At 41.4% G+C, this 19,259-nt stretch overlaps 2 protein-coding genes across 3 annotated transcripts in view; one reads left to right on the top strand and one right to left on the bottom strand.

Annotated features, from left to right (window-relative positions):
• The window catches only part of wdfy1 (WD repeat and FYVE domain containing 1), a 135,769-nt gene that overhangs the window by 60,046 nt on the left and 56,464 nt on the right, over positions 1–19,259 (top strand). Inside the window, exons 10-12 of one of the 2 annotated variants that reach the window (XM_084319350.1) lie at positions 1,188–1,318; positions 1,711–1,819; positions 7,043–12,256. In XM_084319350.1, coding sequence (XP_084175476.1) covers positions 1,188–1,318; positions 1,711–1,819; positions 7,043–7,099 — 297 coding nt within the window. In that variant the 3' untranslated portion in view covers positions 7,100–12,256. Of the gene's footprint in view, positions 1–1,187; positions 1,319–1,710; positions 1,820–7,042; positions 12,257–19,259 lie in introns of those variants that run through there. The other variant, XM_084319352.1, reaches the window with a different exon arrangement.
• dhrs12la (dehydrogenase/reductase 12-like a) overlaps positions 14,413–19,259 on the bottom strand; it is a gene marked incomplete at both ends in the record, with an annotated part of 48,010 nt that continues 43,163 nt past the window's right edge. The window contains one exon of the mRNA XM_084322119.1: positions 14,413–14,528. Within this exon, the coding sequence (XP_084178245.1) occupies positions 14,413–14,528 (116 nt within the window). The remainder of the gene's footprint in view (positions 14,529–19,259) is intronic.

Here is a 19,259-nt window from a genome sequence, read left to right as displayed (position 1 = left end):
TCACAAGGTAAAGTGTTTTTGATACAAATGTGCTGCATGCATCACGGATTGTGTGTTTATGGAGGTTTATCGAATAATTTCCCCGACAGGACGTCATGCATCGGTGTGTGCAATGCTGTGTTGTTGGTGTAGATAGAAGGCGATATGATTTAAATGTACAGTATGGTTAATAACATGTACGTAATGGCCCGTTTCACAGCTGTATTCAATCGTTTGCCTATAGCAAGTAGTAGGGGTGTAACGATTCAACCTCACAACGATTCGATTCGATTACGATTCTTCAGGCAACGATTCAATGCATCATGAAATCTCTTAATTTGACCACGATTCGATTCGATACATTTTCGATAAATTTTCTATCAGTTAATTCCCCCAAAAAAATGTATACACAAATGTGACTGGGGGAACTGATTCACTCAGCATGAATGGACTAGAGGTAAAAAAAAAACTACACAAAAAAAAAAAAAATTTAGATTAATATCTATTATAACATTCAAATCGATGCATCGAATCGAACACATTAGAATCGATGCATTTCAATTAATTGATACATCGTTACACCCCTAGCAAGTAGCGTTTATAACATTGTTTAGAAGCCTATTTCACGAACGTTAGGATGTGTTTTTTGTCCATTTGCGTCAAGATGTACTCCGTGGATGACACGATAACATCATGTTACTGTTTACACAAATCTCTTGTTGTCTGTAACTTGGCAACCACGAGAGCTGCTATTGGTCGAGCGCCAGATACGTGACCGAACTCGCACCAATTGCGTCAAATAAAACTCTGCAGTGACAAGTATCCGTTCGCGAGGAAAGATCTAGTCCCGACGTTAAAATTATGATTGCGCAAAATGGGCTAGTTTGTCAATGGAGACATTTTTGTTCCTAAATCTACACCAATATATCTTTCACCCAGAGTGAAAATTGTGTAGTTCGGGGAGGTGGGAACGGGATGAAACGATACAGCCTTCACCTTACGGCCTAAAAGTAGATGTGTTTTCAACATCCTCTGTGATTAGGAAATAGGGTTCCAGAATTGTGAACTATCCATTGTAAGTCTGGATCACTGTGGTCGCCCTTGTTTACAATGATGTTGAGATCATGTTGATTTGTAACATGTTATGTTATGTGTAAAGCATCCCTCCAGGACAATGTATGTGTGTGTGTATTTCCTATTATGTGCAGCACCACTGCAGGAAGTGCGGCAAGGCGGTTTGTGGGAAGTGTAGTTCCAAGCGCTCCACCTACCCCATCATGGGCTTTGAGTTCCAGGTGCGCGTGTGTGACGCCTGCTTTGACACCATCAAAGAAGAAGAGTGAGTATAGGGCTTCTTAAACATTTAAAAAAAATTAAAATGTATTTTATTAATTTAATATTGTATTTGTTATGTGCCTTTATTTGTTTATACACTAGCTACTGTAAAAGTGTTTGCATTATTGCTCTTCTGCATTCATTAAAAGAGAAAATAAATATCAGCATAATGAGAACATAAAAGGTTTGGAAAATCTATTTATTTTTGAGTGCGAACCATCCCTTTTCTACTGGCTATACATAAGTATAGATACTGTCACTGTAAATACAGTAGTAAAGGCAATGCCTTCCTTCCCTGTGTGTATGTGTGAATGCGTGTGCTTGGTTATGTGCTTATTTTGTGTGTATGTGCTTGAAATTTGGTATTGTGTGTGTGCGCGTGTATGCATGGTGCAGTCGGACGCCCCTGGCGACGTTCCACGAGGGGAAACACAACCTGGCCCACATGGACATGGACCCGACCCGAGGCCTGATGGTCACCTGTGGTAGCGACCGCATCGTCAAGGTTCAACACCCACTCAATAACTTCTTGCACATTATTAATAGGAAGCACAGTTAATTCACCAAATACGAGGACTAGGAATCTGTATCTGTGACTAATATCTAACCCTAACTAACCTTACTGTCATGCACTTGTCCTAATAAACTAACCTACACTGTAGCACTCAACACTTTGATGAACATTGTTACTCAGCTGATAGAGTTGTGCCCTTCCTGATGACTTGTCGTACAGAACTTGTAAGTCGCTTTGGATAAAAGCGTCAGCTAAATGACTAAATGTAAATGGTCCGAAAACGACGTATCATCAGCATACAGTGTTACACAGTGCAATGACGAGGGATATTAGGGATGATGGCACTTTTTCGTCTCTTATCGGCCGATACCAAGTAGGGGAGAACGGGGGACGTTGTCACACTTTTTACTCTAGTGTGAATTGCTCATTATCAAAACATCTTTCAATAGTCATTCCTATATTAAATTGAAGCTTAAGATGTTGGCTTGAAATGTATATCCCTCTCATTTTCCAACGTATTGTAACAAAGAGTTAGTCACCTATCAAAGACACTCTGACACATTGTGACAACCAACCGCATCATGGGGATGGTTGTCACCATGTGTTTTAATGGGAAAAATCTTAAAAAGAAGACAAGAAGGCAGAACTAAATTTGAAAGTTTAATTGCATTGACAAGTTGACAAATACATAACTTAATGCATCTTAACATGAACATAAACAGGAACACATCTTTAGGCCATCCTATATAAAAAATAAAAAAATAACACTCATTCACTTGTTAGGCTATGTGTCCACTAATAGCCTTTTTTTCGAGGCGGACCGCTTTGAAAAAAAGAAGAAAGAAAAGCTTCGAGCGTCTTTCTGGATCTCCCCAGAGCTCGCGCCAGCCGCGGCTCTGCCCCTTCCTCGATGAGTTACATTGATGAGCGCGCTGCTTTCCAAAAAAGTTTAACTAGTTTCAACTTTATGAGATGGGAGCGCTCCGCCAAAAATGCTGCCGTCGAGAGCTCATAAAACGCGAGGCGCGGCTCTGGGAAGAGGAGCGCGCCTGACGCTTCTCCAGCATATAAATGAATGACAGAAAGGAGCTGACTCATAAAACGTCCCCTATGGACACAAGCCCTTACAGTGATGGCAAATGTAGGGTCTGGGCACTCCATGTGACAACCAACCCCCAAAAAAATTTGACGACTAACCCCAACTGGAATGTCTTGATAGCATCAAGGCTAACAGCCATCTAACAACTAGTTAGCTAGCTAACAACAATCTAAACTATCCCTTCACACTTTTTAAGGTTAATAATTGTTTCATTATAAACCAATTGTGTAAAAGCCTAGAAGAAAAATACTGAGGAGCGGAATATTTACAAATGGACATGAAAAACACAAAAAGCCCTCTCACCTCAAATTCAGCTGTTTCACTCCAAAGATGACAATGTAGGTGAACTCTGACCTCAATTCTGGACATTTAAATACCAAAGTATGGGAGACAGGACCCTCTGGTGGTGAAATATAATGAATGTGACAACCTACCCGTGTGACAACGTCCCCCGTTCTCCCCTACTGATCCGATCCAGTACTGAACTGTGTAGACTGAGACCATTCGTTTGCTATCAAGGGACAAGAATGGTCGAGGCATCATCCATTTTCTAGCATCTTTCTACGTGCCAACAATGCAGAAGATTATGTGGCTTTGATTTCAAATGTTACAAATTGGCAAATTGGCCAAATTCTCCTGACACCCTATTTTCGCCTGGTATCGGCCTGGTTTCAGATAACCAGTACACCACTAATGATTTAGTAAAGTCACCTTTGATTCACTCCATTCAGGAGGACTTTCTAAAATAAATAGCAGGAAATCTTATATTCTGATCTGTAGTGAAATGACTGACAATAAATGTTCTGTTAGTTTACATGTACATGCTAGTTTATAGTGTCAGTTTGCATGTTGAAATGAAATAGAATTGACAATGATTGATTGATTGAAAACTTTAATTAACAGATTGCAGAATGGGTACAGTACAGTACAGCTCAATACACACAATTGTTAACACTTTGAGTGCCAGCGATGAGATTTCTCGTTAGTTCATGCCAACCGTTGAGTGCCAGCCGACGAGAGATCTCGTTTTTGATTATCGATTTCCATAAATTTTTCATCAATTTAGCCTCACGTTACCAGTGGGGATCTGTCTGAACTCGAAAAGGGAAAATACCGCCCCCTATCGTCTCTCCGGATGGTACTGCACCCCATTGGATTGAATGAAACGCATGGAGAAAAAAAAGTCCTGCTTCCACATTTTACTTGTCAGGCATGTAACCGGAGACGATCGAAGTCATCGCCCACCACCAGAACAGCGGAGAATGTGTGTTTCCAGTACCCAGCGTTGGATCAATAAACGCGATCGATATTTGGAATGGCGATCAGGAATTGAAATAATCTTTTTGGAGAACATCTGATCTGAGGTAAGGAATCTATTTTACCAGTCTTGGGATAATCAGAGCTATTTTCACCTATATATCAGCGTGTGCCATATGTGTGTGTCTGTGTGTGTGCGATCAGGAAATAAGATAATCGATTTTTCAGCCAGCTTCTATAGCGTGCATAAGTACACATATACTATCGATAATCTAGCGTTTATTTGAAAACGATTCATAAATAGGCCGAAAAATGACAACGTGTTTTGTGTATTCCAGTAAAGGGCGATTATCACAGAATCTTCTCAATTGTTCTGAAACTTTAAAAAAAATTGCGTTTTTCAAAATGGTATAAAACGGAAATGAACTGATTTATAAAAAATAAAAATAAAAAAAATCCGTTTCGACAATGTTGACTGCAAACAAGTCATTGATAAGCGACGGCCATATTAGACACATAGCCATAATTTAAGATATAGTTTATGCGTTCACAAATATGAGAGCTCTGTCATTGAAGTGTTAAGGGGATGCAGACCAGAGAAAGACTTTCGTCTTGTTTACATCAGGGTCCCCCATTTCAATTCATAATATTTATGACATATACAACATACAGATATACAGATATAAAAATCTAATCTAATCATGACATTTATGACATGCATGACATACAGATATACAGTACTGTTACATTTGTGACATACAAGATATGCAAATATACAGTACTGTTAAACAGTATGTGACTGCAATAATGGCATGATACTTGTGTATGTGGTGTGTTTTATATTGGTGTTTGGTTAATAATATGGAGACAGACAATCGTAACACTATAGTCGGGTTATCTCGCCAGCGGCTGAGCGCCAAAATCCGACTATACTCGGGTTTTCATCGTTTTTTTCTTTTATTCGATTTTTAATATTCTACAGTCTCACGGACCTCGGTGTATCATTGGGACTCATTCTGAGACCTCCAGATTGCAATGCCGGTCGAATCCTGCTAGGTGGCAGTATCGCCTACCCTTTGAAACCTTATTTCACACACTGTGTGTTACATTTTATATAGTTCGGGCGGAGAATGGGACCCGGGCAAGTGAAATGCTTCATTCGAGCCACTTGGAACACGTCCAGCACACTTGATGCATAGTTTGTCCCATTTCATGTCAGGGACCCGATGGACATCAATACTGGAAATCGCGATCAGACAATTGGAATATTCATTTTGGAATACCTCCTAGCAAAGGTAAGGACTATATGACGTCAATCCTACTTTGATCCTACAATGATTTCACATCGATCGCAACAATCATATGTCACGTACTCCAAAACATATGCCGTTGCTGACGATCAGAGCATCACAAAACGACCCCCCCCCTTTGATGCCTTCATGATGAAACATAATACCTATTATATACCTTTGATTTGGAAATAGTAACGTGTTCAGGCGAACAACGTGAACGCCTTTAGCAAAATGCACATAGCGCTCCATAACTCAGCTTCCAGGAATTAGCCAGGATCACTCTGAAACTATACAATATTCACCACGGGATAACACGCAAACGTATATATGAGAAAATGTACTATTTCTTTTACATGTTGGACGAGAGATAGTGACAGTGATAGTCAAATGAGCCATAGTATTGTCTCCATAGCTATAATATAGAATATAGATATAGCTCTGCAAACATCGTGAAGCACCGTGAAAATGACCATCTTCTTAACACTTTAAGTGCCGAAAACTTGTTTAGGCGTCTTTCCTAGCCATGCTAAAGTTGCCGAGGACGCCCTAACTCGTCTTTAATATCAATATTTCAAAAATCTGTGATCGGAATCATATTTCCCCTCTGCAGCCTTCACACACAGTTCTGAGCTCCTCTCAATCCTCTAGCGGTTCAAGAGCGCCATCTGGTGGCCGATCGGCAGAAGCGCCAAACAGGAAGTCATGTGGATGAAGTGGTGATCACCCATATTACTTCCGGGCACTCGCTATAGGTCCCGGGACTCGAGCTCGACACAATACATAGCGATCCGTTGCCAATAACTCGATAAACAACATGATTTGGACGTATATACTATTATACAACCTGGAAATGGACCGGGTATTTCGACATCCCATAATGGAAAACTGTCTACCCCACGCTGATCGCCCAACGGCCCGAGGAGACTGGGGTGAGTTTTAGCGTGTAATATTACCGTGTTCGATACTAACTGATCTGATGAACATATGACCCACATTAGATGAATGGTATAACGCTGCCCACGGAATTATAAACGCCCCCTCGCCCATCCGGTCAACATCAGATGACGTGTAGTAACTTCCAGAAGTACGTCCAGTTGGAATTTTTTATATCACGCCGATTGCTATCAAACTGTATTTCATCATCAATATAATGCATTTGGGGCTATAAATCACGTTCTGGAGAAAGCTGCAGAAAGAGATGAAAACATACTTATACCTTAGACCATATTTTAGTATGAATATGTGAATGAAAAAGTTTAACGTTGCTACACCATGAACAATACATATAGGACCTTGAATGGGCCCTAATAATGGCAATCTAGCAATAGAATTTAAAAAGTTATAGCCCTGCAAAGAAGGGGAACTTCTCCATGTTAAATAGAGCTGGCAACGGATGGTATATCATGAATTTAGCCTTAGGCAATCAAAGTGTTAAGCGTGGCCCACGGCAGCGCAGATGGGGATATAGCGTGGCGCTGAAAGTGTTAACAATCGTTTCTGAAATGCAAGCTTTGTAATTGGTGCTTTACAATCACTTACATTGTGATTGGCTGTTTCTCCCCACAGATCTGGGATATGACGCAGGTGGTTGGCTGTAGCATAGCAACTGGCTTCTCCCGCTGAATGGTCCCACCCCCTTGGGTCCCTAAACTCCACCCGTGTTCTACTGACAGGTGTCTGACCTGGGGACTGCTGTTGTCATGGAGACCATATATCTCCTCTTCCCCCTTCTATGCCTGCACACTGTCAACCACAGCCAGGCATACCATGGGGGGGGGGTGTGTGTGTGTGTGTGACAGTGTGTGCGACAGTGTGTGTGTGTGACAGTGTGTGAGTGTAAATGTGGTGTAAATAGCTTAGCTCTCATCCATAATCCATCAATAGCCCAGTACTTACTCTCCTTGCAATTCACTAAACGTCACAATGAAAGTAGGTGTGAATGACGGCGACCTGCCCAGCTCTGGATTTCTAGAGTGTATATGCATTTAATCTGACAGAATCCTAAGCACAATGGTATAATGTTCGCCCGCACGCGTGTGCCTGTGTGAGCGAGTGTGTATTGAGGTGATTCCTCCCCCTCCAAACGTGGGAGGAAACGGTATTGATCTTAGTGTTTACGTACAAATACATCTGATTTGAGTTCCTTTTTGACAAAGGTCAACGTTGATCATCCTGTACTGTAGTATTGTGTTTCCCCCCCCAAAACCACTAGTACCTGTGAACGCACACAGGCTCGTCACATTTCTCATCTTAGCGTGTCACTATGCCCCACTGCTGTATGTTAGACGGTAGCAACACTACACTTTACAGCGGGAGATTCCCAGTGTCTGTGTACCCACACGTCTATGCCGTATACAGCAGTTGAAATAGTTGGCACAAGTAACATCACCCGCTGATCAAAACAGATCAGTTTTGTCTGTCTTATTTAGTCCTCTCTCTCTCTCTCTCTCTCTCTCTCTCTCTCTCTCTCTCTCTCTCTCTCTCTCTCTCTCTCTCTCTCTCTGTCTCTGTCTCTCTTTCACTAGTTGGCCTTAAATCACTTGATCATCTCAGGAGGTATTACAAGGTAGGCTGTTATCACTGGGCGGGGTCTCTTGGTAAGAACTGCGGGGGCGGTAACCATAACCATAGCAACACAAAGCAAAGCTCCGTCCCTTTACTCCATCATGATAAAAAGTACAAACCTCAAAAGAAAACTTAAAAAAAAAAACTTCGACCTCATCACCTTTTTAGATATTGAAAAACTAAGAAATTGTCCTGTATGTTGTTAAAAAAAAAGACTGATGTCTATTGAGTATAAGATTTTCAGTTATAATAATTTTCTTTAAAAAATGACATTTGTGTTGTTTTTTTGGTCTCGTTAGAAAAGCACTGAGGTACTGAACCGGTACTCGACAAAATGTCCGTGTAGCGCTTAATGTCGACGTTGTGAAGTTGTTCCCATGAGAATTGTGGATCAATTTGAGACTGTGTTTCCTTGAAAGCCTTAACGAGAGAAGGATGCATGTCCCAGGCCTTCTGTAAAACACTCTCTACGTCACTCACTCTGCTTTGTAACATAGACCTGTGCTTCCATTCCTCTCCTTCCACTCTGTTTTCACTGGATTCAACACGTCTATGATCTCTATCTTTCTGTCTCACCCCCTATAGGGTTCTCTCCACTGCACTGAATTGCACAAATTGTGGTTTTGAAGGAAAAAACTAAAAAACAAACATGTATTTAAATGTAACAAACATTTTGTAAAGCTCTGATTGTTTTTTATTATTATTATTATTTGTATTTCTTTTCTCACAGGAGAGGTTTGCTTTGAAAACGGCTGGACTCCACTCATGTAGCGTCCCTTGTAAATAAATACGGCTAATATGTGATCGTGGTATAGACTAACGCTTGCCTTATTGTAGGTGAAAAAAGATAATTATAACTTTGGAATTCCTGATTTCAAAACATAGTCACATTCCAGTCTTTTTGGATCATGTAGTGTATATTTTCTATTTGTAGCAATGTATTTATCTATTTTCTTTTACGGTGGTTTACTTCCTTTGTGCCCATTTTCGTAATTTTCATTCCCATGCAATGAAAAACAAAGTGATGCGAGTGATGATGTCATGCTCTGATGTCACATAGCGTTAGAATAGACGGAAGGTCAACATCCCACAGTGACTTGACTGCAAAATGTGACATCATTTGCACGTGTGATACATCGTGCTTCTCCATGTCACAATCTAAGGATATCACACGGTGGATGTGATCATATTTCTATTCGGGATACACAAAAGTATAACATTTTGGAGTTGTCGCGCGGAAACACATTTCCTCTTTCAAATACCCCCCTCGTATCCCAGATTTGAGAAACCCGAACGTGACGTCTAGGATCTCTGCTACGGATACTAGCCATGATACCGAGGCATGATCCTTGTTCTGTTTACTGCTGGGTTTTACACACTGTGTGAATTCTATTTTTGTGATCAGGATGTGAACTTATTGGTCCCCGGATGTATTCATCAGACCGGCGATACATCATCCGCACTGAATTCTGATCCACGCGCCTCTCTTTTGGTCGCACCGTGCCTCTCTTTTGGTCGCACCACGCCTCTTTGGGGGGGAAAACAACTCAGGGAATACATAGCAATTAGATGGCGTTTGTTCATAAACTATAGGGCAAGACTATCGAGGCCCAGAAATCTTCACTTGGAGATTCATAAGTGATATTAAATGTCCAGGTAGGGAAATGAGGAAATATCCTGCAGCTGAATGGGGAAACACCATGACACCATGAAGAAGCCTGAAAATGGATCAAACCTAACTTTTCACAAGCAAACGCTCAATGGTGGCCAGTGTTGTTCTGCCAACAGTTTTTATACAGGCCAAATACAACGCCGGTCAACAGGAACGGTCTGTGTTTCCCCCGAAAGTAGGCGCGGCCGTGAAAGTATCAAGATGTGCCGGTCTGATGAATATGTAACGCTGCGCTAGAAACAGTCACATTCGAGTTGAGGTAATATAGAATGCTTCGGAGTAAGTCAAATGAAATTACTAGTGCTGTCAGGCGATTAAAAAAATTTATCTAATTAATTACAGGATTTGTAATTAATTAATCTAATTAATCGCATTTTAATCGCATTACCATTTTATGCCTCATATTCTATATTCTATAATCATATTTCAAATTGCATGTGTCCGGATGGCAGAATTCAGTACTGTATCTACAAAACCTTCCGTTTAATCATCTTCCATCTATTAATTTGCTTAGATTTTTCAGGTCTGGTCAATTTGAGCATGGTGTTATTCACAGTCAAAGATAAAAAAAAATGTATTGATATTCTCATTTGGTTCATTACAATTTACTCAAAATAAAATGTTCATTCAATCAATCACCGCGCAGATTGATTGATTGAATGAAAATGTTATTAACAGATTGCAGAATGGGTACAATACAGTACGGCTCAATACACACAATTGTTAAGGGAATGCAGACCAGAGTAAGACTTTCGTCTTGTTTACATCAGGGTCCCCCATTTTCAATTCATAATGAATTGTAAGTAAGGGTGCAACTTGCACCGTGCAATCCATTCTTTGTGGATCTAGCCCACAGTATTTCTGACACTGGGAAATTGGGAATATACATTCCCTGAGATTCATAGATGTCCCTAGAATCAGATACCAAGAACATGCAAATGGACCATATTAAAACATTAAAAAAAAATTGTAATAAATTGAGTTAATTTTCATAACGCGATTATTTGCTGTGTAATTAATTAATCTAATTAACGCGATAAACTGACAGCCCTAGAAATTACATGACATAACATCATGCAAGGGATCTTAAGTTCATATCATATTTTTGTTTGCCCGACTGTGATATGTAGCTACAGTTATGGGGTTACAGCAAGATGCACATGTACCTGAAACAGGACCTTAAACTGGATATGGACTGTTAGAATATTGTGTTGACACTCTAAAACTGGGAAAACGAAAGTGTGCCCTCTATGTCTCACGTGGTACTGCAGGCATGGAATGTGTATCCTATGAATTTGAAATCATTTGAAATCACCAATCCCCTCTATGCATGAATATTCATGTCAGAAGTGAAATATTTACCATTCAAGGCAATGGGCTCGGAGTGTAGGAAATACAAAAAGTAAGTACAAATTAAATTATGAAAATGACTACTGAGATTAATGGCCATTTGAATCTCATTTCGGCTTGACTTGGGAGATGTTATACAAAAATATTTATTGTCAGTCACGCGTCATCAGGGACACGCAGGGTTAACTATGATTGTTTTGCAGCAGTACAATCGGGACTCTTGAGCCTTCCTTTTCTCTTGTTGAATAGAAAATACATCTCATCACAGTTTCTCTATCTGGGCTGTCTGCTCGGAAGCAAATGGAGGAAAAGTTAGTCTTGAAAGAGAAGGGCAGGACTTGTTCACCATTACTTTGTTGGTAGGCTATGTGATAACATCACTTTGTTGGTAGGCTATGGTTCAACATCACTTTGTTGGTAGGCTATGGTTCAACATAACTTTGTTGGTAGGCTATGTGATAACATCACTTTGTTGGTAGGCTATGTGATAACATCACTTTGTTGGTAGGCTATGGTTCAACATCACTTTGTTGGTAGGCTATGGGTCAACATCACTTTGTTGGTAAGCTATGTGATAACATCACTTTGTTGGTAGGCTATGGGTCAACATCACTTTGTTGGTAAGCTATGTGATAACATCACTTTGTTGGTAGGCTATGGGTCAACATCACTTTGTTGGTAAGCTATGTGATAACATCACTTTGTTGGTAGGCTATGGTTCAACATCACTTTGTTGGTAGGCTATGGTTCAACACTACTTTGTTAGTAGGCTATGGTTCAACATCACTTTTTTGGTAGGCTATGGTTCAACAACACTTTGTTAGTAGGGGTTTGTCATGTTTTGAGGTTAGTGATTTTCTATTTTTATTTTGTCCATTTCACTTCATCAAACAGTAGAACCTTCATTTTGACTTGAAGCCTCTTTCAATCACCCCGATCTGTAAACTCTGTAAATTGAAGAAAGAAGAAAGTTTTCTGGTTATTGTTGTTGTCATTTTCTTTTCCTGTCCTGCTGCTTGTAAAAGAAACGTGCTGTTCCAATATATTGTTGTCATTGTATATCTCTAATAATTGTATTTTTAAAGAGAACTTTTGTTGATAATACAGTACTGACTCTAGTCTCCCTGCGCCTGTCTTGTCGGGTTCGAAGGAGAAAAGAAATTATGGTTTAATAAAGATATGATGACCTGTTATTCTGGTTGTGTTTGTTTGACTATCTCTCAGGGACAAAACACAAGGTTCCTTTTGTACGTAGGGGAAGTGTTAGTCTTGCATAGCAAGCCCTCAAGTCTAACTAAAGGCTGGGGCAGAGTTTTGGAAAGTATGGAATACAATTGACCTATCTCGAACCCTGAAGCAACAGTTGTGATTGGAGGATCAAGAAAAGGGGGCAGGGCTTGAGATGGGTCAATTAGGACAATTTCCAGGTATTGTACTTTCTCTGTTGGGAAACCCAAGACACCATGACGGTTAGGGAAAGATAATCTGAATTTCATTCAACATTGTGGGAATGTTTGCCACTGATGGATCAAATTAAATTAAAACATTTTAAATAGTATCATACCTCTACAAAAACTATTGTAGAGGACATATGCTACATACTGTAGCTGTGTATATTAAGAAAAGGACTAGTTGGTTATTTTATTTTCTTTATTCAAGCATGCATTTACAAAATAAATGGTCAACTTTATTTTATTTAGTTATTTTTACAATTAAATGTAAACATTAACCATGTATAAGGTGCTCGGCAGATACCAGTACTTTATGAATAAATGGATAAATAAATAAATCTCATTGCACGTATCAAGTGATGTTATCTGCTGTGTAAAAGGCACACAACTAATACAACACTTCATCTCAAGCCTCAAGTTCAATTTGTTAAGAGTTTAATTTGAGCACAATATATGATTAGTTTTACAGCTTTGTAGTAGTGATTAGGAACTTGTCTGCATTGGACCTCAGTGCAACACATGTGGGCGTGAGTGACCTGGGTCACACATCAGATTCCCATCTGATGAGACAACTTCTATTAAGCCACAAGGTTCTGTGTGTTGGGCTAAGTGTGTGTGTTTGTAGATCCAAAGAGTGCTCCCTCTATCATCAAAAGACAGGGGAGTCTTTAAAACCCCAACCCAGAGCAGCAGCATCATTGACCACTGCTCTCCTAATACTGTTGTAAGTCAAGTAGGTATAGTAATCCATACAACGTTGACCTCGTTGAGTAACAAAAACGTGTTCGTTTAATAAAATAGCTTGTTACAAGGCCATTACAAATAGCTGATCCCAGCATTATGGATAGGTTGTATGTACAGTATGTATTTTGTTCTGGGACTGTAGATTTGGGTTTCTCCAAAATCGGCGTTGGATCATCTTCATTCCATTGTAAGCCAATAGGTAGAAATAAATAAATAACAACAATTCACATCAATTGAGACCCATTCACTTGGGCTTATGGAAAACACCTTAAGAATAATAATACAGTATCTTATCAATCGGCTCGTAAGTTAACGCAGCAACCAATAACCTCTAGATGAAAAGGAGTGGGGAGTAGGACTGGACATGACAACAGCAGTAACTTAACAGTGATGACATGGAACCCACAAGACACGTGAGGAAGGATGAAGAACCCACAGGGACAGGAGACTGGGGCAGAAGGACTGACACGGAGAAGACGAGACGGATACAGGAGGTAATGGAAGCGCTTTATCAGTCACAGCTTTATCTTATTGCACAATCGCTGCGGGCATGACCTCCCGCATTTCACCGTATGCTTGTATGCCGTGACAAATAAAACTCTTGACTTGACTTGATGTTCCATGAGGAATACAAAGCGTTGAGTTAAGTCCCTCACAGGTTCTTGGGTTGTCTGTGGTGTTGGCAATGCTGGGAAGGGTAAGATACAGAGGAAAGGACTATGTACATTCAACACAAGAACACAACAAGAACTTTTAACATGTTATCAGTTTGGATATCTATTTGTGGTTGGACTGTCTAATTGTGAATTGGCCACCACAAATGTATACCACAAAATAAGTACTGGCTTATAATGGAACTTCGATGATTTCAGGCGAGGATTCCATTGGTAACCCAAGCTCTGGTCAGGTGTATGTAGACTGGTGTTAGTGGTAGCTAGTATGCTAATGTTGTGGTCCTGGTAGTTCACTGGTGTTAGCTGTGGTGTAGTGGTAGCTAGTATGCTACTGCTGTGATCCTGGTAGTTCACTGGTGTTAGCTGTGGTGTAGTGGTAGCTAGTATATGCTACTGCTGTAATCCTGGTAGTTCACTGGTGTTAGCTGTGGTGTAGTGGTAGCCAGTATTATGCTAATGTTGAGTTGCTGCTACTGTAGCTCAGTGGGGCTGGAAGGTCTTGGCCATGTCTTCCAACAGAGATATGAACTTCTGCTCCTCCAGAGGAGAGCTATGGGTCCAGGCCAGGGGCAGGTGGGCGGGCACCATCCTCCGGTCTACACACACACACACACACACGCACACACACAGGTTTATTTGTGTGTGTACACACAAACAGAACATTAAAGATCCAGTACAATTTTAATTTATTCAGTCATAAATTGCTTATTGTGGGATGAGTACTTTTTTTCCCAGCTTCAGCTGTATCATTTGATTTGTTATTCTTGAGTGTTCTATGTCACCCTCTCTGAGCACAGCCAACTCTCACTAGGCTGAGGGGGTGTGGCCTTCTGTTCGCTAAACACTATATAGATGCTTTATTGTTAACACAATGGCGCCCGACCACGGAGATCTCCGTGTTTCGATTCCACCCGTTGTGGACAGAAGCACGGATATATCTGTGGCAAGTTGTTTTAGCTTTTATTCCATTTTAATAACCTATTCAAGGTCGCCGAGCGGCACTGCAGATGTACCCTACTCTTTGAATTTGCCAACGTGCATTACCGGCCAGATCCTCTTACGGGCGCTGTCGTGATAATGGAGTGTGCCCTGTGGCTGAACGGTGGACTATTTTTTTTTTACTTTCAATGGAGTTTTCAGTTAGCTCGATTCTGGATGTGCAGCCTGTAGCTTGGATTACGTTTTGGATCGCATATTTCACTATGCAATAAGGGGATTTATCATCAGCCAATGGACATATCGATCTACCAGATGGCGATCGATAACGGGGAAATGCTTTGGGGGATCCCACCGGCCCACGGTAAGATATTTTTCAGGTAAAGTACATCCCGATCGGGCCTTGTTTTGATAGCCATCCATCCGATCAATGAATGAGGCTAATGAGGCTAACGCGGTTATTGGTAATCAATAATCAGAAACGACGTCCCCCGCCCCCTTTCATGCATACATGCTTGAGGATCGTGCCGATCATATGCAGTTTGAGTTTTAACTGTAGCATATGTATAACAGAAATGCCAACAGATATACAGATCCATCGGCCATGATTTTAACAGGTACATTCTGCTCTCCACTCTTCCCTGTGTCGCGCTTGTCCAGACAGGGTTGTCCTCTTAGTCCCGGACTATTTGCTCTATCCCTTGAACCTTTAGCACAGTACATAAGACAATCCCAGTCCATAGCACCGATCTCAATTAAGGGCACACAGCATCACATTAGCTTATATGCAGATGATGTAATCTTGTTCATGCAAAACCCTGCCACCTCCCTACCTCATCTTCTCAAAGTAATAGATGATTTTGGCAATCTATCGGGATTTAAGATAAACTGGCCAAAATCGACCTTCCTTCCACTCAATGTGACTGCGAAGGCTACCTTCCTCCCAGCAAATATACCCATGGTAGAACACTTTAAATGTCTTGGAGTTGAAATATTCCCCACTATAAGCCAAATGGTGAACTATAATTATTCCGGATTGCGAGACAGGATCACAAATGACTTCGGCAGGTGGTCAAAATAAAAAAAACTCATTACAGGCCAGAGCGTCAATAGTTAAGATGAATGTTTTGCCCAGAATTAATTTCATCAGCTCAATGTTGCCGTTACCCCCCCCCCCCCCCCCCCCTGCTGGTTACTGGCAAAAACTACACTCCGCTGCATATACATTTATTTGGAACAACAAACGTACGCGATTAAAAAGATCCACTGCACAGAGAAATAAATCCGACGTGGGTTTAGCCTTTCCAGACTTCAATTATTACTTTAAAGCGTTCTCGTTGAGACCACTGATCAACTGGTTTGATTCTCAAGCAGCGGTATCCTGGAGACCATTAGAGGAGAACATAGTGGCACCACATAGACTGCAGGATATAGTGTACACCAACTTATCAATTAAGCAATGCAACTTAAGATTTGGCCCTCTTATTACACATGTGATCCGGATATGGCGTGACACACAGAAAAAGTGTACTAACCACCATAAATGGCACAGGCATTCTCACCTATTTAATAACAATTTAATCCTTATTGGAAAACAACCTATCAGATACCCTGGATGGGAAAAGAAAGGCATACACACATTGGGCGATATCTTCGATGACCATGGTCTCCGCAGTTATCGAGATATATTCAACAAATTTGACCTCACCAGTTCCACTTATCTCTTCTCTCTACAAATAAGAGCAGCTTTGAAGGCTCACAGAGTTCCATTAGATATTCCACTTGAGCACCACAGATTTCACAAATTATTTTATGACAAGGAGACGTCGAGAGGCTTCGTCTCTGACTTTTATCGCCACTTACTTACGTCCTCATATAAGGTCCTTCCCCTAGACTCGGTCTGGAGGAAGGATATCCCAAACCTGGAAGTAGATTTTGATTGGGATGCAGTCTGGGAAAATGTTCGGCTATCATCACGCAACCCAGATCACCAACAGATTAATCTTAACTTTATTCATAGGACTTACCTGACCCCTAGACGATTGCACCTAATGGGTCTCAGACCGGACTCTCGATGCTCCTTGTGTTCAAACGATGCTATTGGTACATATATGCATATGTATTGGGAATGCCCTCCTGTCAAGACTTTCTGGGAAAATGTCACTACTCAATTATCAGAATTTGTCTCTGACCATACCGACACTGCCTTCTGTATTGTTGTTGAATGATGTTTCTCAGTTATCGACCTCTGTACATGTAAAGAGACTCATTTTGGCGGGTCTTACGGCTGCCAAAAAGTTGATAGCGTCACGCTGGATTCAACCGGATAAAATGTGCCGGAAGGCATGGGTTCTCACCTATCTCGATGTGATTTATCTAGAGATATCCACTGCACGAATTTTAGGTGTTAATGAAGCCAGCATAGCAGTATGGACAGACCAGGCTGCAGAAACAAATTAGTGGGGGGGCATAAAATATTCTCGGGGGGGGCACAATGGTTTTTCAACACGGGTTCCCTTTTATACGTTTCAGCTGGGACAGCGGCACTGTGGCTTGCTTGGCGCTGCCCACGGTGCTGAACTAAACAGCAGAGAGGCAATTGAAAAATCTAATTTCTCTCTATCTTAAGAACTTTCACTTATACAAAAACAGACTGAATGGATATATATATTATAACAGACCTGCTGGGGCAGCGGACTGAGAGCAGGGGACACAAACAGGCTGGATAAGATGGTCAAGAAGGCCAGTAGCGTGGTTGGGGTGGAGCTGGACTCTAGCGAGGGTGGCGGAGAGGAGGAACCTTGCTAAGCTCCAGGCCATCAGGGAAAACCCCTCCCACCCACTATACACAGACTTGGCTGACAGGAGGATGTTATAGGCTCACACTACCTAAATGCAGCACTGAACGGCACAGGAAGTCCTTCATTCCGACAGCCATCAGACTATACAATGCATCACTGTGCCTCACTGCATCACTGAGCACAGAGTGACAGTTACCATCTTCCTGGACTCCTACTTGTTAAACCTATCACTGAAACAGGGTATCGTACCCGACGACTTAAAATGTGCCAGAGTGGTTCCACTACACAAAAAAGGAGATAGGACAAACGAGGGAAACTATCGTCCAGTTTCTATTCTCAGCGTCATCTCCAAAATTCTTGAGAAGGTCATATTTAATCAAATATCAGATTTTCTTAAACAGACAGATCTCCTTTATCAATTCCAGTCTGGCTTTCGCCCTGGGTATTCTACGGATGCTTGCCTGATTGATCTCACTGACCATATTCGAACCCAGATGGACTGTGGCAAACGAACTGGCATGGTTCTGATTGACCTGCAGAAAGTGTTTGATACTGTTGACCATCAGATCCTGCTTGAGAAGCTCAAAGCCTGTGGGATGGACGATGGGTCGGTGAGATGGTTCAGGTCGTACTTGACTGGGAGGACCCAGGTTGTGAACATAAACAGCTGAAACCACCTGGCGCTGCTCTGATGGCTGCCTCTCTGATCGCTCCGACGAGACTGTGCTTTATTTTGTTAATTTTTATAGTATTAGGAGTTTTATTTGCACCAACTGTTGGTGCATTATATGTGTATGACCGTCAGTCAATCATTGACATTGGATTAAGAAAAACTTACCGTTTGGATTGCTCTCTGGATCGGATCGCTGAACAGCAGAAATGGCCCACCGAGATCCTTTGTTATGCCGGCCATGGACAAGACCACCAAAAGCCGCCGCGAAGACGAGGAAAAAGGGCTGGGATCCGAAACAGGCTGAGATCCAGACGACACCGTACACCACTTCCCAGTATATTGCTAGCCAATGTACAATCAATAGACAATAAACTGGATGACATCCGAGCAAGGATTCAATATCAAAGAGACGTTAGGGACTGCAATGTCCTTTGCTTCACCGAAACATGGCTAACACCGGGGGTTCCAGATCACGCGATTCAACCAGCGGATCATTTCTTTATCCATAGGAAGGATCGGACACAATCAGAGTCCGGTAAACAACGTGGTGGAGGTATTGCCTTCATGTTTAACAAAATTGGAGTGATCCAACGAATGTGAAGGAATTATCCAATCACTGCTCCCCAGAACTGGAATATATAACCATCAAGTGTCGTCCTTTCTTCCTCCCGAGGGAGTTAACGGCGATCATCCTGGTCGGAGTGTACATTCCACCGCAAGCCAACAACAACGCCGCGCTCTCCAGACTACACGACGAGGTAAACAATATACAAGCGACGAACGTTAACGCCGCCATTTTAGTACTGGGAGATTTCAATAGCGCCAATCTGAGAAAGGTATTGCCTGATTTCTACCAGCATGTGACTTGCAACACCAGAGGCGGTAACATCCTAGATCACTGTTACACGCAATTTAAA

Source organism: Notolepis coatsorum (assembly GCF_963971535.1).
Source record: "Notolepis coatsorum genome assembly, chromosome: 1".
NCBI classification, from domain to species: domain Eukaryota; kingdom Metazoa; phylum Chordata; class Actinopteri; order Aulopiformes; family Paralepididae; genus Notolepis; species Notolepis coatsorum.
Note: the sequence above shows the minus strand (reverse complement) of the source record. Positions and strands in the feature narration are given on the sequence as shown.